Genomic DNA, 24,159 nt, shown 5'->3' with positions numbered 1-24,159 from the left:
CTGTAAGGAACACTGGCTAGTCCAGCAAAAAAAAACATCGAGGAGATCTGCATGTAATATTCAAATGAATCTTATAATATGAATGCTACATAAGAAGCAAGACCAGTTTTTAAGGAAAAGAAAAAGCTCCAGACATATTTTATATGCATACATGTCTTCAAATTAATCTCTTCCTTGATCTTAAACAATAACTGATAAAGCACTAAGTCAAGAGCTTTAAAGCAGCAAGCTGGGGTGCAGAAGTGAAGCTTAAAACTTCACTATAAATTAAAAGGTGAATGAGAACTGTAATCCAAAGTTTCTGCAGCTTTACATGATTAAATATTTGAATGAACCAATTGCAGGATTTGACATAATTATATTTTTGTATTTTTAGATAGGTATTTTGTATTTGGATCAGTTCTGCAACAGTAAGCACCTTCAAGACATCAACTATTTACTCAGTTCCAAATGATTATCACCTTGAAATGCCTCTTTAGATGTGAAAGCCATAACAGCTGCCAACTACCACATCAGCTCAGTAGTTCTGTGTCAAGTTGACTCTTTTCAAGCTCTAAGTGACATACAACTGACCTGTAACTCCGTACTTCTGAAGATATAATCTGAAAAGATTCCAACTCTGTGTCTAAATCTTTGCACAAGACAACTTATTCTGCCTCTGAATAGTTTTGATACTGCCAATTCCAGTAGTCTCATGCCAAGACAAAACCTCAGAATAAGATCCTGGCCAGGTCATTTTTTCCACAATCATTGTCTAAGCATTACTCACTTCTACTTAGTAGCATGCACAGGATCAGTGATGCCAAGCAACTTCCATTCAAGTGCAACAAGCATCTAGAGACAGTGCAACAAGAACAGTTCAAACTCCAGAGGGGCTTGAACTGCTGGAAGTAAGCACAGACAACACACAAAAATATTTTAGTGAATTAGATGGAACTAACATATGAAAATCATATTTGTTCTTTTAAAAACAGGTTGAAGACTGATCAACACATCACTTAGAAAATTAGTTTGCACTCTACAAACACTTCTTTAAATAAAAGACTTTGCTCCCAACAAGAAGTTGATGACATTAACAAATTGAGATACCTGGTGAGCCACAATCACAACAGACTTCATTTCCGGGTAATCTCTGTATGTCATCAATAATGGCTTTTGTCAGATCCTCTAAACTGTTTTCCCCTGTGCTCTGCTCTCCACGGAATGCCATATTTAATGCTTCTTCTTTGCTGTTAGTCAATACTGATATCCATCTAGCACAAGATAAAGACCTTAATGAAGATCTGCATTTGCAAATACAAGTTAATCTATAAACTGTAGAAATCTTGCCAGGAACAAAATATTAGTGGCAATATTGGGAAGGATTGGATTGTGGGAGAGACTGAGTGGGGAAAAAGTGAGAGACAGGAAGGAAAGAATTGAGAAAATGTAAGTAAGAATGAGAAAAGACAAAAAGTTAATTCTAATGTCCCTCTGGTGAACAATTTTAAAGTCAAAGCAGTACAGTTCTCAGGTTCCTCAAATAAGCAGAAGCTGTGGAAGAGAAAGGGTGCAATTAAGCTTCTGCAAATTTAACTGCTTTAAAAGAAGGTGCCCAAGATCTTCCTAAAGGTTATCCCATTATTAAAAGATAAAATTATAACCGCTACTTTCTCCAGTGTGCACCTCTCGCTCCACAGAGGAGACCGTAAGCACATTTTTGAATGCGTTGATGTCTAGTTGCCTTTCAAAATGCAGGTCTCGGTGCACTAATCAGAGACAGACTGTAATGTCCAAATTAATGAAAATTGCCATGGCAACTAATGGGGTAAGGAAGAGAAGATGACAGGAGAGTAATGGATTGATAGCCGACACAGAAGTTTAAGAGCAACTGTTGACTACAACAAATCAAGACTCTTTAATGACATTTCAGGCACTAGTCCTGCCCCCCACACCCTCCTTCACAACTTTTTGTTTACACAACAATGATTTAATCAAAAACAAACCAAAACACTTCTCAGTAGCTGCTGCCCTACAGGTGGAAGCAAAGAGGGGAAAGCGGTTACACTAAGGACAAGCACATTGCAGATGCAGTGTTGCCTAATTTAAAAAAAAAAAAAAAGAGCAAGTTAAGAAAAATCCTCGCAGGTACAGTGATTTTAGGTGGTTTTAGACCTACTGCAAACACACATTTTTAGACAGAAATATTTTAAATTGGCAATGTCTTCAATACATTTTCTTGTTTACAATATAAAAATTATCTGCAATCATAAACCTTCAGAAATGGGCTAAAATGGCTAAGGTCATCGAAACAAACTAATAGAGCCTCAGATTGACATTCATAATTTCTCACTGAAGTAATAATGCAAAGATAAACTTTAAAGGATTTCAGAGGGAAAATTATGTATATAATTTTGCAATACAGATTCAGAGCCTGAAATGGTATATGGGTACTGTACATTATATACTTCATACCTACACTTTTAAAAGAATTTTATGGGCAGAGAATAATTTGAGAATATATACTTAAAAGAAAATGCGTAAAAAAGTTATTGAAAAATCAACCTTAAAAATAAAAGATAAATTGGAAGATTTGAAAACAAATTTGCTCCATAGTTTACATGCTAAAAACATACTTACATGAATCTCTCTAGCTATATAAGAACACCACACTAGAGGGCATTCTTCTGCAATTTTTCTGATGAAATTCTATGTTATTAAAAAAATAAAAGGCAGCAGTGTCTTGCTTCTAATATTATAGTGATGTTGTGTTAAACACACAGAGTAAAATAACCATTAAACTCAGACAACATCTATTCTGACATTTGCTGACAATTTCTTTCAGGGTTACAATTTGATTAGTTAGTTAAAAAGGCAGAATTCGACTAAAACTCAACTATGCAGTAACAATTAAAAAATTAGATGCAATTAAAATAAACACGACATGACTGAGCCAGCTGTTAGTTTGATACAGATTTCCATATTAAGAGTTTCTAAACTGCAAGAGCAATAATTTATTTTGGTTGCGTTTCCTCAGCTAGAAGGAACCTGCTGTCCCAGGCTGTGTGTGTGTCATTGGTGTCATCTGTGAGACATCAGAGCAAGAGGCACCAGAGTGGCAGCTCTTCCCAGTCATCAACAGCAAGGCCCATTTAACACAGGCACAATATAACAGACACATTCTTGATGGCTGCTGCTATTTATACAAGTCTCCAGTTGGTCACCAGGCCTTCCTGGAAGGCTGTACACTCAAAAATAAGTCAAATCGGTAAATATGGTATATTAACTCAGTGTCAACAGTTTATAAAAACTGTCTTATGACTGCTGCTCTTCCCCTTTTTTTCTTATCTGCCCTCATATTTTGTTGGGTTGGTTTTTTTTTTATTTTTTTTTTTTTTTTTAAATATATTTGCTTTATGTCACCAGCATCAAGTTAACAGTCAAAAAGCTTCTGGTAATGCTTTGTAGTGTTCTTTCAAATAGTTTACTCAAGTCTCACAGAATTGCTCCACCTTCTATCTAATATAGTAAGACAAGTTGTTCAGTCTTCTACTACACTTCTTTTTCTGGGTCTCACTAATTTCTTGTGGTCCTTTAAGACATTGTGTTTGCTGGAGACTCTCAGCTTTGAAGAAATGCATGAAGCTAAACAAAAATCTGGCACCAGGGGTGACTTCTGGATCCAATGAAGGCAAAAGAATTATTCACTAACCTCACATAGACCAGACTGTGAGATTCCTCTTATTTTTCTACAGTATTTCTAAGCCAGTAAAAGCCCTGCCAGAATATCCAGGTTAATAGATTTTTCATTTGCAATACAAATTTATCTGTCTTTTCTGACAATCCCTGTTGCAACATTGTTGTCTCCAGGTAAATGCATAAACAGAACACTAGCACTGTATTTCTCAAACTTTCAGAAACAATTTTTTTGCATGGAACAAGCAACAGATAGTTTCAAGACCTTCCAACTCAAGCTTCCCAATGTAGAAAACATCTGAAGACTCTTGCTAAATACTACACTGAATTCAGATGTGTGTTTCTTCATAGCAAAATTTCTGAATATAGCTTTGTTTATAATCCAGGCTTTTCCTACAATAGATATACTCTTCATCTTCAAAAACAGTAGAAAAGAACTAAAAGGTCATGTCTAGAGAATATTTGGCTCTATCCACAATTGTCAAAAAGTAGAAAGAGTCTATTATTGTATATGTTAAAAAAAATCTGGAGGTTATACTTCTTATACACACACACACACACACACACACACACACGTATTTCCACACAACACACTCTCACTCTCTCTCTCTCTCTGCTTTATCTACCAGAGAAACTAACAAAACTAACAATCAACTGAGAATTCTGAAGGACAGTCGAGCAGTAGAGGTCAACATACACACACACACGTATTTCCACACAACACACTCTCATTCTCTCTCTCTCTGCTTTATCTGCTAGAGAAACTAACAATCAACTGAGAATTTTGAAGGACAGTCGAGCAGTAGAGGTTAACATACAGTTGGTTGGGTAAGAATCAAGAAATGCACTGGACTAAGGGAAACGTTTGAGAGGAAGCAGTAATAGACCTGTAACAGAATGTAGGCTTCAGTGATTTGTGCTTTAAACCATCTAGGGTGTTTTTGTTGTTGTTTTGTTTTCGTAGGCTTCAGTGATTTGTGCTTTAAACCATCTAGGGTGCTTTTGTTGTTTTGTTTTGTTTTTTAAGTACTTCTAGGAGTTATTTATAGAAGCAGTTTAAAATGACCACTAGGATAATGTATGCAGGGTCAGCTAAACTAGAGTATAAAGGAACAGGCTCCCCAGGGAGGTGGTCATGGCACCAAGCCTGACAAGATTCAAGAAGCATTTGGACAAGGCCGTCAGACACATGGTCTGAATCTTGGGATTGTCCTATGCTAGGGCAAGAGTTGGACTCGATGATCCTTGTGGGTACCTTCCAACTCACAACATTCTAGGGTTCTATAAAGAAATACATCTTGCTTTTTTCTCTATTTAGATGTGAGGCTGGAAGGAAAGTGATTTGAAAATCTGTTTATGCATTTATTCCTCAAGTGGTGCATGAAGAAAAAAAAGAACAGAGGCAGCAGTAAAACTGGGTGGACAAAACGCAACAAGATGGGACAAGAGCGGCACACATATACAGGTCAAGTGGAAACTGGAACAAGAAGATGACAACTCTAATTGAGGAGCTACATCACATAGTTTCTGCAGAACACTCTTAAATCAACCAGGTTGGAAGTCAGAGAGTGCTGATAGCATGACACCTTAGATAATAAAGCTATTTTAGACCTAATAGTGGCTGCATAAGAAAAACCAAATATTTGGTTAGACTGTAGTTTTTCATCAACACATTAACAGTCATTCTGGTTCATGAACTAAAATTAACTAAAGATATTGCCCAAATTTTCCTAAAGAAAAAATAAAATAAGTTTCTGTGTGCATCCTAAAGTACGTACCGTTACTTGGGGCACTAGTAGTTTTCTGAAACAGAACACTTGTCTGAGTAGCATTACAATACCTTTTTTAAGGTGGATTACAGTGCCAATAAAGGCAAAATATAATTACCATCTCTTAGTTTGTCTGTATGTATTCCAATACTTAGATGCAACTAATGTCTCCAGCTAAACAAAACTTTTGAAGCTTGAAGCAACACAAAAATATTCCAGTACAAGTCACTTTCTCACCCACTGGACTTTAAAGTGATAAATCAGACTTTAATGGTAAACAAATGGGAACTATAGCTCTGATGAGAAACAAAAACAGCCTGTAATTCAAAACAGCCCAACACACAGCCAGCTAAACTAAATGTATTGACCTGCCAATCAGAAGAATTAATTTATTAATATATTCCTCCTACCTTGCTCACGTGCTAAGAAAAAACCAAAATAAACGTCATCTTTTAAAACCACAAATATAGTAAAATCTAATTCATGGCAGAGACACAAAAACTAATGACTCAAGTGCATTACTGATCAGAAATAACAACATTTTCTTCTTGACTAAGAAACTTACTAGAATGAATTAAGTTCCAGAATTAATGCAGTAAGCATAACTAGCAAGTCAGCTTTGCACTCTGAGAGCCAACATAAAGCTGTGGAAGACTCTGAAAGGAAACAGCTGCATGACAAAAAACTCTCCAGCTTTCTCATGCCTTCCACCTTTAAAATGTCAATGCCACTGCCTCCCAACACTTCCAAACAACTGAAATACCTTACAAACATTTAAAATGCACATGGAGCAACCCAGTCTTCCATTAGAATATGGACATGTAACTGAAGAGTACAACAGTCCTGAAAAATGTGGCATCCTGGAAGGCTCAGGCTTGCTGCTCTCTTCACTAGTGACTTTATTCCTAGAATTGTCAGGTGACGAGCATTAGATTGCAGTGTTCTGCACAACACATTTGATGACATCAAAAGCAATTTTCAGGAGGAAAAAAAAAAGTGGTACACAGTTCTCAGGACAAGGAGTAGTTCTGATATAGCAGTAAGAAATTTGGTGTTAAAGGAAATGGTCTAGTTGGAAACACGCATTAATGAAGCAAGTTACTGGATTCTGAAGTACACAAATCACAGAGATCTGCTTTGCTGTTTATTTCTAGGCCTACAGTAGAAAAGATGCATTACTTCTAAATATTTTCTATGTCTTATATGCAGATCTTTTATCTCTTTATGATTATTAATTTAAAGGAAAAGGTAGGATCAGGTGGAAAAGAAGTAACTGCAAAAGTGGGTTGAAACAGAAGATTTAAGAGAATTTAAAAATATTTTATCTGAACCTTAGTAACTTGATCTACTATATCATGCCAAGCAACTGCACACGAACCGGGTTCTGGCAAGGGTACACAATCTAAATGGGTTTTTTTTTTAATTAGTTGGGTTGGGTTTTTCTTTTGTTTTTAATACTACAAAGTTTTCAAAGAGCCCTGTAGCACTACAAAATAGTTTACATCTATAGATGCTCAACAGCAGAAAAAACAGACAGTAGGCACTACTTCTGCATTAACTGAGAAAACTGTTTCCACTGTTAATGTCCTTTTATACACCTCTATTAGCAAAATAAACTTGAAAAAATGTAAACATTCTTACGCTACGTATTCCTGTTCATCTTCTGCTTGAAAGTGGTATGTTCTGTTATCTGGAATAAATAAATACATCTTTTCATTTATCATAACAAATTTTAAAATATCTTCATATTTGTTCCTGAACTTATTTGGCAACGAAAGCTTCTAAAAGCAATTGCTCTTAACCAGCAACATTAATACTTTATTCATAGCTATGGAAAACAATTCTAAACAAATAAAAAAAAGATGAAATTGTGATTTTTTTTATTTACACCAAACATACATATTTTAAAAGTCTTATGTTTACAGAGTCACAGAATGGTGGGGGTTGGAATAGGCCTCATCTACTCCAACCCCCCTGCCAAAGCAGGTACATCTAGAGTAGGTTGCACAAGAGAAGGAGACTCCACAACCAATATTAGAAATAGCTTTAATATTTAGAAACAATAAAGAAAAATAAGCATATAAATCAATTTTTGCCCTTCTGAAGTCAAACCTGAAGCATAAGCAGCAGAAAAGGGCAAAATGAATTTGTGTCCATTATATACTTTTTCCCTCCCTTTGGATTAAAAAACTTCTTTTTACCAACCAGAGGATGAGATATGAACTGGGTATTATCCCTCACATTCCAAGGTTTCATATACTGTCCTTGTAAATACCAAATGTTAGAACTATTTGTTATTTGATCCTATATATGTAGAGACTGAAAACAGTAAGTTGACTCATCAACTTCAAAACTGTTTTTAAAATTAGACTGGATACAAATACATGCTATACAGGACCAAAATGGGAAGGAAAGTCACAGGAGCTTTAACGCTGAGAAGACAAGCCACTGACAATTTTAGACAAACAGAACCATGTTTTAAAAAGAGGATAAAAGAAAAATAAAAATTGGGTTCTCCCTTCCTTCCTCAACTCCCCAAATGGCACTCAAAAACCAGAGCAGACAATGAAGGAAAAGAAAAGCCTGAAGTTCTTTTCCATTTCCTGCATATAGCTTATGCATGTTCCACTAAGCTGTTAAACATCTAACTGAACTTAGGAGAACACCACATAAGCTGCATTTCATGACATGTCACAAATTAACAGCATTTATGTCATATATATACACAAAAGAAGTTCTTTATTCATTCATCCATTCAATCCATCTTCAAAACTAGAAGGATCTGAACACTTGTGAGGCACTGCATATATCTGGATACAGACTTGAATTTTGAACTGGTTTTTTTGAACAGTTTTTTTTTGAACCTTATTTTTACTCAAAATACCTTGTTATGACATTTTTAGAAATCCCACAAAAGGCAAGATGGTACTAAAGTTGCTACATACGTGATATTAGATCAAAAGACTTCTTATCTTCAGCATTTGGCTTCACCTGGCAGGTCAATAAATTCAGTTTAGCTGGTTGCCTGTTGGACTAAAAGGAAAATTTATTTTACTTTAAAAATGTCTTGCTTTAGGATTATTTTTCCTTTCTGAGGAGTGGGCATGTATGATATTAATTTAAAGCATGGGCATGCATACATGTGCACCTTCAGAACACTTGAGACCAGCATGATTTTGTCTGACTTGGTCTGTCCAAATGGACAGATTGATAATCTAAACAAAATTTAAATTTTCATGGCAACTCCTCCCAGTTATTTGAAAGGGATTAAAGGAATAAATAATAATTTAGAATATGCTAATACTGAAAAATTTTATTTTATTTCATAAACAATGCTAAAACTATTATGCAATTTTTCATTACAGCAAGCCCATATGCCAATTTTCCTCCCATTTTAAATAAACCAGAGATATAATCCTAAAACTTTAAAAGGGAAGTGGGAAGCCGGAGATATGGAGTAACATAACTTGGAATCAAATACAGCTACTAATATTCTCTGCTCTAATTTGGTTACTTCACATGATAACTAAATGTGTCTGAATTATTTTGGGTTTGTACAGGTTTATCAGAAACCGCAGAGACACTGAATTAAAGTTACTACAGCTGGCAGATATAAACTGAACATGTGAAATCAGTTATCAGTAAATAATTCTAAACTGAGTTTTGGAAGTTGTCCACGTTACACACTGTAAACTAAATATAAAAATAATGTAAAAACAGTAAACAAACAAAAAAGTCTCAGAGGGCATTTCCCACATTGTCAAATGTTTGTCAGAACAAGCTCATCAGCACAATATTTTTGACACTTTAGGAGCAACAATTCCTTGAAGGAGTAAATATGCGTCTGGAGCCTTAGCTTTCAAAATTTAGTCTTGAATAGACTGTCACAATCTGAACTTTTCACCACTGAAAACAAACAAAAAAAAAATCACTTTCCTCTTGGCACTGCAACAGAAAAGAGCAAATGGACTGCTTTTACACAACTACATACAAGAAAAGGGAAACTAAAATTAATAGTGCCATTAAAAAAATTCTAAACTGGCAAATCTTGAGCTTATCAATACACAATTTTATTTTTTTTCTTAAATGGTGATAACTAAACCATTAGTAACCCACATAGAAATACCCTGACTAAGTGATTCTTCAAAGGAGGCAAGGATACCTCCCCAGCCATTAAAAAACCCCAACATCCCAGTACAAAACATAGCAACTTCCCTTTAACTCGCTTAAGATAGGTAGTTAACTTTAGACAGCGATACTGATGGCCATCAGTGGAATCTGGGGCGAAGGGGACAAAAGGGTGATGAAATGGAACCATCTCCTTTAACTTGTTACAACAAGTTTGTTTCATACTGCCACGAGACAGTTTTAGGACTGCCTCTACCATAATGCTCTTGCTTCCTCACGATTCAGTATTCCTGGGAAGATACTTCAGATATACACACGATTCCCAGAACTCACTATGATCAAAACTTTCCAAAATTTCACACTTTTAGTTGAGAGCACTCAAAATATTAACATATTCAGTCATCTGTCAGACTCTATCAATAACATCTAATAGCAAAAACTTCTAACAGTTTCCAAATTCCACACTTCACAGATATACCATGACAATCCTTACGAGCAAAACCGGTCCAAGTATTCACTGAAAATTCTGTTGAATGTATTTGACATTTTCTTATCAAACTACTGATAAATACACTTAAGTACTAAATCAACTGTCATAATCTATAGCGGGGGGGGGGGGAACCCAACCAAAGAAAAATTTTAGAAGGTTAAAGATGATTTAACTTCATACAGTTCACAGTAAGTTTTGAATCTAATTTTAAACCAGCCTTTATTGTAATTTTCTCACTCCGATTAGTTGAATGTGTAGGCATTAAGATGTTTTAAATAGTTAATATCCTATGTAGGAAAAAACCGTCTGTAGTACAGAAATCTAAATATGAGCTAGTTATTGGCCTTCCAGTACAGTCAACAGCCAGAACTGAGTTTATAACAAGACACCTGACCTAATCTACCCCGACTCCTTTGACTATACTGACGAGCTCTTCAGTGGCTAGGAGAGGAATCTACAGGATCTTGATGTGATGCAGACAGCTACACTGTAGACACTTCATTTTGTTCAGATGAATCACATCCCATATCTCAAAGGTTTAAGAAGAACAGATGTACTGCTCCATTTAACACAAAGCACTGTTCCCACTAGTGGTCAGCAGCAGACAACTAGAAAAATTTTATCAGAGCCAGTGTAACAGTCTCCAGCTTCTGAAAATCCACAGAGCTTCAACAGTTAGAAGCAGAAGTGGCATTTTTTTTGTAATAGCAAATTAACACCAGATTAACTGAGAAAGGATAATGTTAATTTATTATTTTAATAGAAAGGTATAAAAATAACTTACCGTTGCATGTGATATGGTAAGAATTCCATTTTTAACAGTGCACTTTCTTCTTTGCCATACTTTCCTTAATCTACATAAGAACACCAACAACAATAAATTCAGTAACTAGAAATTATTTCAAAACACATGTTAATCCTATTAACATTTTGAGAGTATTAGCCTTGAGAAATAGATGTAGTAAAATTTTTACTAAACGCCTCATCAAAAGTAAATTGGAGATTTATGACAGGTCTTAGAGACTTACAAAGACAATAGCTTACTTCTCAATGTGGCTTTCTTCAATGATTGCTTGCGGTGCTTTTTATATTTACTATATTAAATGCAGATCCATCTTTAGATTTGAACTGTGCAATTCTTGAGTACTTGTGGCACATGCATTAGGAGAATGTGCCTTAAAGCATCCACAGTAGAAAACAGTAAAAGCTCTCACTATGCATTATGCACTCCAGGAACATACCCATCACTCTTCTTTAAAAGATAACCTTTCTTCTCACTGCCATACTCCTTATTCCCCTGAAGCTGATGCATACTATATCCTCCTTGCCTGCTCTGTGAATCCTAAAAAAGGGGAAAAAACACCATTAATGTTTCCTGATGTGTACAGTAAGTTTTATTAACCTTTAAGACTATTTTATTTCTCTACTACAACTTCACAAATTAATAAAGATTAAAAAAAAAAAAAGAGAGGAAACTCCTAATGCATGTTTTACATCCATAGGAGAGCTTGCTTTTACACCACACGATCTTGAACTAACTGCATGTTCAAGATTCAATTACTTCATTAGGCATTTGAAGTATAGTATGGATGCAAATACGCATCTCAAAATAATGACTTTTAAAAATATATAAATTTAAAGTTGCATAATATTATAATGAAAGAGCAAAAGGCTAAGATAAAATTTCAAAAAAAAAGCAACAGAATATAGCATGCATATATACAGAAATACACATATATAAACAAACAAAACCAAATGCTAACAATCACTATTTTTTTAAATCCAATTTAATATATGTATAAAATTCATGAGTTTCAGTGAATGAAGTCAACTGAAATAACTTTTGGCCTGATCTAACAAAGCACTTAAGTGAAATGAATTAACTTGTTGTAAGCATATCAGAAAAAGTTCATTAAAACATTGACTTACTCTCCTAGACTTCGATCACGAAAGGCAAAAGCAATAGAGGAAAGAGAAAGCAAATAATTTAAAACAAAAATTATTATTTTATTTAAAAAACATGTTCCTTGAACATAAATTTTATAGCCCCATATCTAGTAAAACAATTTTTCCCCTTTCTAAGAACAATACTAGAAAGAAGGCAAGAATTACTTTTTTAAAGCATGATGGTACTTTTTCTCATCAAGTAACAAAACTTCATAACAAAATTCTGTGCAACCTTCCATATATGACATTGGCTTCAAAACGCAACTAAGATGACTACAGGATGAAATTTTACTAAATGTCTTCCAGTCTTCATTACATTTAAATTGTCTAAAGTTATAGCTATATTGTATCCTCCACCAAACTGGAGCTCATTCTGAATTTCCACTTAAAAAGATCAGGCCCAAAGTTAACTTTTCATTTTTGCAGATCTATATAAAAAGGTATAATTAAGGACACATCGATATGGTTTTAAATGTAGCTGTGAAACAACGATCTGATAAAATTCCACAAAAAAAAAAAAATCAAAAGAATGGGCAGTTCAGTTACTCCCCTTTTCTCATTCAAAGCAACAGTTTCTTACAATTACCACAACCAACATATATTGAGGATTGCTCCCTCCTATTTTATTCAGGGTCCTTACAACTGTTTTTCATTTTGTAACAGGTTTGTTGTAGGAGTTTAGAGAGAAGGGCTTTGGTAAACTGGCAGTTGTGGCTGGAAGCAGCACGAAGGCTGCAATGTGCAAATTGCTGTCAGCAGTGTTTACATCATCACAGTAAACTGCTAATTTGCTATAAGGAAATTTCAAAACCCCATTGCAATTAGGGTTCTATTGGTATTTGCACAGGAAAGAACGTAATGACATATAATTCCTTTTCCAAAGAGTATACTGGATGGAGAATTGGGGAAATAAATCAAAATGTAAAGAAATAGTTAATAAAACAGACACAAAATATCATTCAGCTACCTTCTTCAACATAAAGCTGTTAAGTTACGTTTGTACCAAGAATTAATATACAAAAATAGGGAACAGAAGCCTGTCTTAAAGGCCTGGTTTCCTTAAAATACAAGTTTCTTAACATATACACATTTTTCAACATATAAAAGAAATACTTTAAACAATTAAAATTACACTAGTATCTCTTAAAATATTTTTCCCCAAAGTTTTAAACCAGTCATTTCACAAAATCTGGTCACTCTCACACCAAGTAACAGAAACTACCATAACTTGATACCAAGACAGTTCATCGTGGCAACAAGAGACATGGCACGTAGCAGAACCACGGTAAATTGTACTTCCCGGAGCAAAACTACAGCACTAGCACTTCCACACTAACCGAGATTCAAAGATTGTCAAGATGTGCTTTTCCAAAAACCAGGTAATCACAAAGATCACAGTAATAGTTTATTCACCAACAAAAGGACAGGTGTGCCAGCAAAATGTGTAAGAGCATTACAGATGTCCATAATGGTAAATAAATACCTTGAAGACCTGCATTATGAGACTTTGAAAGTGTAGTTTTATTAGCTCACTTAGCACATTAGTGTTTTTTCCTCTATGAAAGTATGGGTGCTGAAGAGTAATTTTCCCACACATATTATCTGACAGCAAGTCAGTCTGAGATGGATATGACATCTCACTTATCTATTTACCAACTCCAAAGAGGTTAAAGGTGGCAGAACTTACAATGTGAACAGGAAACACTAGTTTCAACTTCCTTCTCTTGCACAAAGGGTCAAAGAAAATTAGAACTACACATAACGAGGGCCTCAATTTTATTATTTCAAACTATTTCCCTGCCAATGTAATTTTTGGTAAGGGTACTTCTGACCTTTACAAATCCACCAGAGAAAATCTCATTCATTTCATATTCTCCAATATTTTTGTTAATCCATACATTTTCCAATGGGGAGATTATAATGCACTAATGTAAGGGGGAAGATGTATTCTTAATCACAACCAACCAGGCCATCTGCCACAGTGCTAAAGCCCAGCTGGCTTTATGTACCTGAAGATTCAGATACACACAATGATGGAGAACGGACTGGTGAAACTCAGGCCATGTGTCTTCAAGTTTAGTTGTCACTTAACTAATGAGTAATGAATGCTGGCATGCTATTTCAGGATTAAAACACTGACTACCTAAATAACAGCAATATTGTTTTATCAAGCTCCTCAATATCTGCCAGCATCATTACACTGTGACTCATGTAATGTAGCAGAATCACATGAGTGAAAGTCCTCACGTTGATTTTGAAAGAGACACTTGAACATCAATGTGACCCAACCGTTACTTTATCTAAAAGAGTGGATTCTTTCATTGCAGTAGATCTCTCTCCTATGATCTGCCTGCATATCTGAGAATCACAATATTGCTCCATTTTCTTCTAAGACATAATTTCAATTCTCTTCAAGCCAAACATTTTTATATTTATCATGTAACTTTTAATATAGATAACATACATAAACACACACAGCTTTTTTTAAGCCCTAGGATTTGTCTACGCTATAATTAAAGTCAGAAAAGTTGCACAGCTTATTTTGCTGATGTCTGTGAAGCTACTTTATTACAACACATATCTAAGTTTCAGAATTTGACTTGTTTAATTTTTATATTTTAAATGAGGTCACATTCCACTGAAACAGAGTAATTTTTACTACACATCCAGGGAACAGGTAATCAAAAAACTAAACACTGTATCTAATTAAGTTATTCTATCTCATAATACTCTGTAAGCAACTTTTGAAACTTGACTTGTACTGCATGCAGCCATGTATGCACAATACATGGCAACGAAGAAGAACAACCTGTTTGTCCTACTTTATTTCTGAGAACTGTCTGATTGCCAAGTAGCTTGAACTTAACAACACACACAGCAGTCAGGAGAGAAGGAGATATTTTTCTTTTCTTCCCAAAGAAACAGCTTGTGGAAGAGAAAAGATCTTGTACCTTTGTGTGTTGGGAATCAATTCATAAAAACACTTTAGAATTTAAAGTTAAATCTCATGTTCTGTACTCAACTTTTGGGGGTGAGGATGGAGAACGAGCATGAGTTATGTTCAGAGTGCTTTAGATACTACGGAGATTACCAACATAATGCATGTATGGGAAGCTCTGTAAGTACGAGGACAGGCTGAGAGAGCTGGGGCTGTTCAGCCTGGAGAAGAGAAGGCTCCAGGGAGACCTTATAGAGGCCTTCCAGTACCTGAAAGGAAGGCTGGGGAGGGACTTTTTACAAGGGCAGGGAGTGATAAAATGAGGGGTAATGGCTTTAAACTGGAAGAGGGTAGATTAAGATTAGATATTAGGAAGAAATTATTTCCTGTGAGGGTGGTCAGACACTGGAACAGGTTGCCCAGAGAAGCTGTGGATGCCCCCTCCCTGGAAGTGTTCAAGGCCAGGTTGGATGAGGCTTTGAGCAACCTGATCTAGTGGAAGGTGCCCCTGCTCATGGCAGGGGGGTTGGAACTAGATGATCCTTAAGGTCCCTTCCAAACCAAACCATTCTATGACTATGATTATGGAGGAGATCTAGTAGGTCCCTGTGCACACTGCAGATGGAAGAAAAAAAAACAAAAACCAAACAGAGCACTGGGAAAAACTGTAAAGTACGAGATAAAGGAACACTGGGTACTAAAAAGAGCTGGCAGTTCTTACAATAAATTGTAACCTATTCAAAGGTGCTCTGTAGTCCTCCTGTCACCATTTGTGACATCAAAGAAATTCTAAAAACTATGTACAATGTGTTGTAAGGTTATGCTGTTCTTCAGAACAAAGAGATTAAAGACACAAGGAGAAAAGCAGCCTTCTGGCCAAGGTTTATCTGCTATGTAATGTACATCTACATTACGACAGCACACATAGGCAAGTATTCAAAAGGAAAAAAAAAAACAAAACACCACCACTGCACTGTAAGGAATAACTCATCAATAATTCTTTATTAATTGTGATCTCACCTGAAATAATTTGCTAACTTCAAGCCATTTACCTTCATGCAGTAGCCATAATTACAATGTGTTACCTACAAAATTACATGAAAGCCCATAAAAATACTTGCTTCAGTTACTAAAGTCCTATTTTTGAAGGAGTTCCAGAAGAATTCCAGGAAAGTAAAGATTAGTAAGCTTCACACCATGTAAAGACAACTAATGAAAACTACTTTTAAGAGTACCTTTAGTATTATATATACTGGAACATCAGTGCGGCTTTTGTATGGCAAGGTTGTGTCTCAAAAATCCGGAGGTTTTTGAAGGAATCAGTAAATAGATGCAGAAGAGAAATCAGACTGATACAGCAGAGAAATCAGACTGATACAGCGTACCTGGACTTTCAATGCACACTTAAGTGTTCCTTATGAAAGGGAAAAAATTGCACTGCTACAGGACAAGAGGAAAAGTCCTCAGATGAGCTAGGAAGTTAAAAGGAGTAAACAAACAAATGAGTTTCAGAGAAACCTGTGGCAGCACACGTGGTGTCTAACACTAAAACAATCTTGAAAAGGGTGAAAAGGAAACTGTCAAAGTTTGCTAGAAGGTATTAAATTATTCAGGATACTCAAGGAAGGCTGACTGCAGAATTTCTCAAGGACCTCATGACAGTGAGTAACTTGACAATAAATGACAGGTGAAGATCAGCACAAACAAATGCAAAGTGATGCAGAGGGGAAAAATAAGTTGACTATTAACATTCAGAAACATGATGAGGTTATAGCTTTACAGATGATTAAACTTTACACACCACCTTCTTTGCACTAAGCACTGATCACAAAGCAAGTCAGTTAGGACTCATTAAAAAAAAATCAGGAATGCTCTAGCGATGCTATCATAAATTCATAAGCAGTCCCATCTTGAGTAGGGTATGCAGATCTGAAAGCTTGAAACAAAAGAAAGGAAAAAGATTTTTCCACACAACATAGCGATGATGGGAAATGCGCTGAGCTGTAACAGAAGCTCATAGTTTACACTGCTTCAAAAAGCAACTGCACAAATTCAAAGAGAAGAAATCCATACAGTGGTGGAGAGACTGCAAAGACAGTCGTACTACTAATGGGAGGGTATTCTGGGGAAGTATCAGTGTTTATTGCCCTGCATTTTACTCTGCACATACATGACTGATTGCTACTGGAAGCCTGGCTGACTTGGTACATCTGGTTGTAAATTACATTCTTATCTATATTTGATATTAGTAGTACTGTCCAATCATATATGTGGATGATCACATATAGGTAGCAGAAAGGCATCTGCCTAATGTTTAATTATAATAACAAATCATACTTAGTAATAAATATTTAATAAGCTGAGCAGACACCTGGAAAATACTAACGTTTTATTTACCTAAGAGAAAACTGAACAGAGGGTAAGCGATCCGAAAGCCACCCCCACTCCTTCACCCCCCACACCTCCCCAACACTCAGCTTCATCACAGGATATTCAGCATTTCTGACTCTCAGGCATTATGATTTGGAAAAAGTCACAATATTATCTCAGATAAAAGCTGTGATATATATTATATCCTATCTCCTAGTTCAAGGAGTATTCCAGAACATCTGCAGTGGACATTGCATGTTCCCCCTTCACTTCTGATACCAGTGTAATTGATGATGTATTTTTCTTTTCAACTGCCTTGTCTCAGCCACTTCTATCTGGTTAATATACAAATTTTCTTCCTTATGATACAGTATTAGCAAAAAGGGTTTGGAAAGGAGAACATCATCACAGAATCCATGGGAGTTAGCAGATTAATAGCAATATGGAAACCTACATAAAGGCAAGGCTCCAGTTCTCATTCAGGTTTACTCAGGACCACCTAGGTCAGGAAAATCCTGAACACAATCTGGCTGGAGGATGGTAGGACATAAGAAGTGTGCATCCCATACCTTTATTTTTTCCTGAACACTCATTTTTTAACATTGTCAAGGACAGGATACTAGGCTAAATGAAGCATTTACCCAATCCATTACAACTGTTCTTATAGTACATTTAAAAAGTACATAAAAATATAAAATTACACAAAAATGAGTAATTCCTTTTTGCATATAAAATGGAAACAGAAACTTTATCTAAAACTATTGTTTGTCGATAGGTAGTTGGACATTCTAAATACTAGTTTTATCATAATGTTCAAAGTCCAACTCTTTTTAACCAATAACTACACAAATTGAACATCAAAAACCAATTTCTGAATACAGAATTAATAAATTCACATTATCTCAGAGAATAATATGTCTAAATTATTTACCTCCTTCTGATCAAGCTGCAGAGAAGATTTTATCAAATCACGAAGGGCAGTAAGTTGTTTCTTTTCTTCATCTTGTGTCTGCTTTATCTATGGAAAGAGATTGCCATATGCTTTCTGGATCCAACTTTATTTTTTAATGCATTCTAATATATCATTTTAGATGTCCTGAGCAACAAGATCAACTATTCTGTGTTTCTGTAATATATGAGTTTATTTTTATGGACTAGTCCATTCTTAGGTATTCACCTTCTATACATGCATTACTTGAAAGGCAAGTTAAAAAAAATGAACAATTCTGCATACTCTGTTCTGTTACGCTTTAATGGTTCACCACATCTAATGCAACTAAATCAGTCTCCAAAATATTAATTCAATAACTCCAATAAGCCTGAGAGATGACTTAAGGAAGGAAAATACAGTTTAATTTAGCCACAAACTACAATAGCAAATGGGATTATTGTAATTCTGATTATAGAATACAAAAGCACTTGTGTGACAAGTGAGCCTTGATTCCACATTATTACTTGACTTCCATGGACTTAATAAGTTAATTCATTCAAAAACTATGGTGCTATCATCAAGCAGTTTGTTATGGAAAAATGAAAGTGGTAGCTAGAATTCGTGCTAATAATGTAATCTGATTCAAAGATTCTCACTTTAAATTATTTTTATTTCAATGCAACATTAAAGTAGCAGTAGAATGAAAGCTGCTTTTCCTAATAACTGTAAAAACAAAATAAAAAAGTTTAAAATAGTTAAGTTGTTCTTTCCTCAGTCTAGCTATATATTCAAAGTTCCAAAGAACACACTTTTCATTTATAAGATATAAATATATATATTTATAGATATTTATATATGTATATATATATACAACCCTTGTAGTCATATCTAAAACGTATTCACATAAACAAAGTCTTTCAATTTTTCGACATTAAACTACTTGTAAGTAAACTTACATTATATAAGTCAGCAGCCAACTTTTCAATATATTGTTTAAGCTTATCAGCTGTTTTCAAGCCATCTTGGAAGAAACTATAATGAAAAAATATCTGTGATTTATCAGGAATACATATAATTCATAACACAAAGTAGACTGTCTTGCAGAGAAAAACAGCAAAACCAGGAAAACTTATCCAACTCCTCCCATGTTCTAAACCAAACAAATCTCTGTCCCAGTGTGAACTGTTTTACTATCAATCTAACCACACGATAGCACAGCTTCCACATTCCTCTAATGTTATATTCTTCAGAAAGGTCTGACAGCTGCATTTCAGTCCAGAAACATTTAATTTACTTTGCTGATTTAGTCTCTCTGTATAAAACCATAATGAGCCAAATAAGCACTTCATGTTAGTACATGAAGTGGCAACACATGAAGGGTTAGGTTATAGACAAACAGAAGATTAACTTCTATCCTCAAGTATTTAATCGAAATCAGAAATCTGAAGGAAATCAGTTGATATTCACCACTAAGAAGCTTTTCTTTTGGTTGTTTTTTTTGTGGGTTTTATGTTGTTTTGGTTTGGTTTTTTGGTGGGTTTTTTTGGTTGTTGTTTAAAACTCTTCCCAGTAGTTTTAAAGTATCATGTCTTTCAGCAGTGGAGATATACCATTGTGACTTTCACAAATATCAAATTATAGAGAATATAGCTTAGCTTAATCACTGTTAGTCACCATGTTTCCCCGTAATAATTTCTAAAATATCTTTCCTGTACATAACTTAAGTAAAAGTTCCTGTAGGTTTGCCTCTGTGGTTCTACTGATGACAAGGTAATACCTTGCCAGTTTCACCTCAAGGAATTTTGAAGAAATTACTGGCTTTCACAATGGTTTTAAAATTTAAAGAAGAACTAAAAACTATTAACTAGAATAAATAAGCTATTTCTAAAATTACATCCTAGGTCTATGCCTCAGGAACTAAAATTAATTTTGTACACAACATGCAGGGTTTTCCCTTGGCCTCTTTCTCCATCACTCCCCTGCCCCACTCACTCACTCACTCATATTCTGCACTGAAAGGCTACAGCCTAGTAAGACGAAGTTGCAGACACCTGACAGATTACAATAATTATGAGAATTCCTGACATAACCAAAACAAATGCAAAACAAAAGGAATAAACACTTGTGTAAAAAAGAAAATTGTAACTAAAGCTTAAAAGCATTGCACTTACTTGCACTGTGCATGATAATACTTAATGAGGTTCTGCAGAAGGTCCACACCTTTTTTTGTCTTGATTTCATTAACCTTAATAAGATACTGAATAGACAGTGAAAAACACGTTAATAATCATGCCTCACAACCTTCAACAGTTTTCAATCAATAAAACACCATTTGCTCAACAAATTATTTATCTCTGTGTTTAACCTGGGTGCTGACTCACAAGCCATCACGTCCACCACAGTTAGCAAAACACAAAACAGGTAACAGTTTCTTTAGCCATTCCTAAAAAATTCAAACACCTCAAAACATAAAACAAATTCAGAAAAGTTTCATCTTTTATAATTGTCTGAAGATGTCCCTTTTTTAATGCTACTGCAAGTAATTACTAAAATATCCTAAAAAATAGAAATACTACGAAATTTAAAGTAATTGCTACTGAAACATAATTAAGAAAACTATAAATGTAAAAAGCCATTTTATGAAACTAATGTATCACTATCATTTATCATTCTCTTAGAAATTTTAAAAGGTTTCAGAAAGCATATTGGAAGAAAGGTATCAAAAATACTTCCTAAACAGCTCAGTCATAAACCTGAAAAAATAAATATTTGCATAGTACGTTTTCAGCCCGAGAACCTTAGCATGATAATCTAAAAAGAAAGAAAAGGAATACAAGAAAAGGAAGACAAGTTTTGCACAGAGTTGCTAAAATAATTATTTTTATACTGCTGTACTATATGGCATGGAAATAATTTCCTCCCTCCAGCCCCATTAAACAACAAAGTAGGTTTCACCACCTTTAAGGAAGGCCCACAAGGTACTTTTAAGTTATGGTGTCATAATTAAAAGCTGAAGCTTGTTTCTTACTTCACACATCTGTAGCTGAAATAGCCGCCTTTCCTTCTCCATTTCTTCTGCTATCTCAGCTCCTGTTATTTCAGTTCTTATCATCCCATGCTGTTTTGCATGTTCTCTTTTTTCCTTTTCAATTTTTGTACTGAAATTTTAATTAGAAAACATTTTAGATAATTTATTCTACTATCACATGATCTAGTATTATTTAGGGAAAAAAATAAATCAATAAATATTAAAGAAGCCATTCTGAAGATAAGTTCCTCTAGGATATCAAAAGCTATATATTTTTTGTTGTACTTCTGTAAAACAGGTGACAAAGCACTATGTATTTATTAGACTGGTACTCCTTGCCGAGGGGGGATGGGGAGGGGGGGAGGTATTAATTTACTTGGTTTTCATAGAATCATAGAACTACCTGGTTGGAAAAGACCTCTGAGATCATTGAGTCCACCTGTACCTGTACACTACTAAACCAGATCTCTGAGCACCCCATCTAGCCATCTTTTAAACACCTCCAGGGACGGTGACTCAACCACCTCCCCAGGCAGCCCGTTCCAGTGCCCGATAACCCTTTCAGTGAAGAAGTGCTTCCTGACATCCAACCTGTACCTCCCCTGGTGTAGCTTAAGGCCATTGCCTCTTGTTCTATCACTAGTTACCTGGGAGAAAAGACACACATCTTCCTCGCTACACCCTCCTTTCAGGGAGTTGTAGACAATGATGAGGTCTCCCCTCAGCCTCCTTTTCTCCAGCTAAACAACCCCAGTTCCCTCAGCCGCTCCTCATAAGACTCATTCTCCAGACCCTTCACCAGCTTTGTTGCCCTTCTCTGGACACACTCCAGTGCCTCAATGTCCTCCTTGTAGTGAGGGGCCCAAAACTGAACCCAGCACTCGAGGTGCAGCCTCACCAGTGCCCGGTACAGTGGAAGGATCACTTTCCTGGTCCTGTTGGCCACGCCGTTTCTGACACAGGCCAGGATGCCGTTGCCCTTCTTGGCCACTGTTAGTACCATGTTTCTAAAATCTCTTTCCTGTATTTAACTGTTTTGAACTCTGCTTTTCTCCAGCTAAGGCAGGCATGATGTTTGCATGTAGAACAAAGCATTTATCAGCACTGGAACTCTGATCTTGACTTGATACTTGGTCCTGAACAAATTCTGGAAAATTGAGTTCTCTGAGAAAACTAAGGGACATCTTCTCGGTCTTAGTAAGTCCAAGTGAAATTTGATCACAAGAGAAAAAGGAAAAAAAACAAAACAATAACAACACAATAGGCATCTTTCTGCAAAATTTCCAAATTTTCCAAATTCAGAACAGATGATTCCATATACTGAGTCTATCTGAGATACCTCTGTCTAACCAGAAGGGGAAAAAGGTAATGAAAGAAAAAGTCAGGCCACTAAGAACTGTTGCAACATAAATGAAACAAAGCTAATAACAGGATTAAAATGGGGAATAAATTAAAGGATACAAAAAATTAATTAACTCCTGAGGGCTCCTGAATTCTGATAAAGCAGCTGCCCATCACCTTAAGAGCATTCTGAACTATTCCACTAACATTTCTGCAACTGCAATACTACTTGTTTCCAACTTTCTATTTTTATAAGCCATTCTTTACCCACAGAAGACAGCTATTACAGCAAGAAAATATTCTTAAAACCACAGGTATTTTAGAAGTCACACCAACTGCACTAAAATCTTGCCTCTCAAAAACATACAGTTCTGCAACACAGCACAACATGTAAGTCTCAGAATTTTTTATTATCGATAGATTTTATGTGTATGGTTGTAAGAATGTGTAAATGCCATGTAAAATCCTCACAATTCACTTTACAATGTTCAGTATCTAAGCATTAAGTATCTTCCTTACACTGAAGAAACACTGGGCGCTCTTTTAAGTACTTCACAGAGAACATAAAAGTATTTTGTTTTTATTAGTGCAGAAGAGACCCACAGAAGAGATACCTTGCTTACACTCACATTTATTATGCACAAATACATTACACAGTTTGGGACTAGGAGGGGAAAGGCAAGGAGGTGTGTGTGGGGGGAAATACTTACAATTTGGTTTCATAATCCTTCCAGGCTTTGTCAAAAGGCTTTTTGAGGTCCTTAGGAAACAGAAAATTTGCTTAGAACATTTTTTTAAACTTTGTCTTTATAGTTATGAAGTTACAAATACCAACAAAAAAATGCTGTTTCCTTTTAAAACTTTTCAGACAGCAGTTGGAAAAAATACTATTTTTGACTCTTGTAAAGTATTGCTTTCCTGTACACCTTAAAACAATGACATTGTAAAGAAGCATTAGTCATGCCAATTTTGAATTTGTTCTTTGGACTTAGTTATTAATGGATGCCAACATAAGAAATAAACTCATGGGTGAATGGAAAAGTCACAAGACAGATGAATCAAAAAACATTTCCCTAAATAAAAAGCTAGTTTTCAACACTTACCCCTTTAACGCCTTTTAAGTCTCCTTTTAAGAGAGAATCCAACGTGAAAATAACATTGTGGCTTAAACCCTGGAGCTAAAAAGAAAAACCATTATACTGTTATAATTCAAAAATATTTATTATGATCTTATCAAACTACTGCCAACAAGGCTTTTAACTTCATTAATGAAGTTGCAATCCCTTCAAAATTAATAGTAAATTCAAGTCGAGGAAGAAGTAATAAACATTCACTTGCTTCAGACCTAGAAGGATTATAATTAATCTTTACTTCTATAGGGTGATATAAAACCAGAATTTTAAACACATCATATAAACAAAGTTCTGAAAGCTCCTCAAGGTAATCTTCAGTCCCTTGAGGCAAACATTTGCATATTGCTTAAGTATTTATTGTTTTATTATATAACCCAGAGTCCCGAGGGAATTGGCTGTTGTAGCTGCC

General features: G+C 35.3%; 1 protein-coding gene across 1 annotated transcript in view; it reads right to left on the bottom strand.

Moving 5' to 3' along the window:
* ASAP1 (ArfGAP with SH3 domain, ankyrin repeat and PH domain 1) overlaps positions 1 to 23,795 on the bottom strand; it is a gene marked incomplete at its 5' end in the record, with an annotated part of 62,662 nt that extends 38,867 nt beyond the window's left edge. Inside the window, 12 exons of the mRNA XM_029085782.1 lie at positions 1,090 to 1,253; positions 7,086 to 7,134; positions 8,390 to 8,477; positions 10,847 to 10,916; positions 11,304 to 11,404; positions 11,992 to 12,000; positions 18,249 to 18,335; positions 19,205 to 19,280; positions 20,420 to 20,505; positions 21,277 to 21,406; positions 23,328 to 23,377; positions 23,721 to 23,795. Of these exons, the coding sequence (XP_028941615.1) occupies positions 1,090 to 1,253; positions 7,086 to 7,134; positions 8,390 to 8,477; positions 10,847 to 10,916; positions 11,304 to 11,404; positions 11,992 to 12,000; positions 18,249 to 18,335; positions 19,205 to 19,280; positions 20,420 to 20,505; positions 21,277 to 21,406; positions 23,328 to 23,377; positions 23,721 to 23,795 (985 nt within the window). The remainder of the gene's footprint in view (positions 1 to 1,089; positions 1,254 to 7,085; positions 7,135 to 8,389; positions 8,478 to 10,846; positions 10,917 to 11,303; positions 11,405 to 11,991; positions 12,001 to 18,248; positions 18,336 to 19,204; positions 19,281 to 20,419; positions 20,506 to 21,276; positions 21,407 to 23,327; positions 23,378 to 23,720) is intronic.
* Positions 23,796 to 24,159: the final 364 nt, after the last annotated feature.

This window comes from Antrostomus carolinensis, unplaced genomic scaffold, assembly GCF_000700745.2.
Source record: "Antrostomus carolinensis isolate BGI_N321 unplaced genomic scaffold, ASM70074v2 scaffold7477, whole genome shotgun sequence".
Lineage (NCBI taxonomy): Eukaryota > Metazoa > Chordata > Aves > Caprimulgiformes > Caprimulgidae > Antrostomus > Antrostomus carolinensis.
The sequence above is the reverse complement of the archived record's forward strand: the minus strand, read 5'-3'. Positions and strand labels throughout refer to the sequence as shown.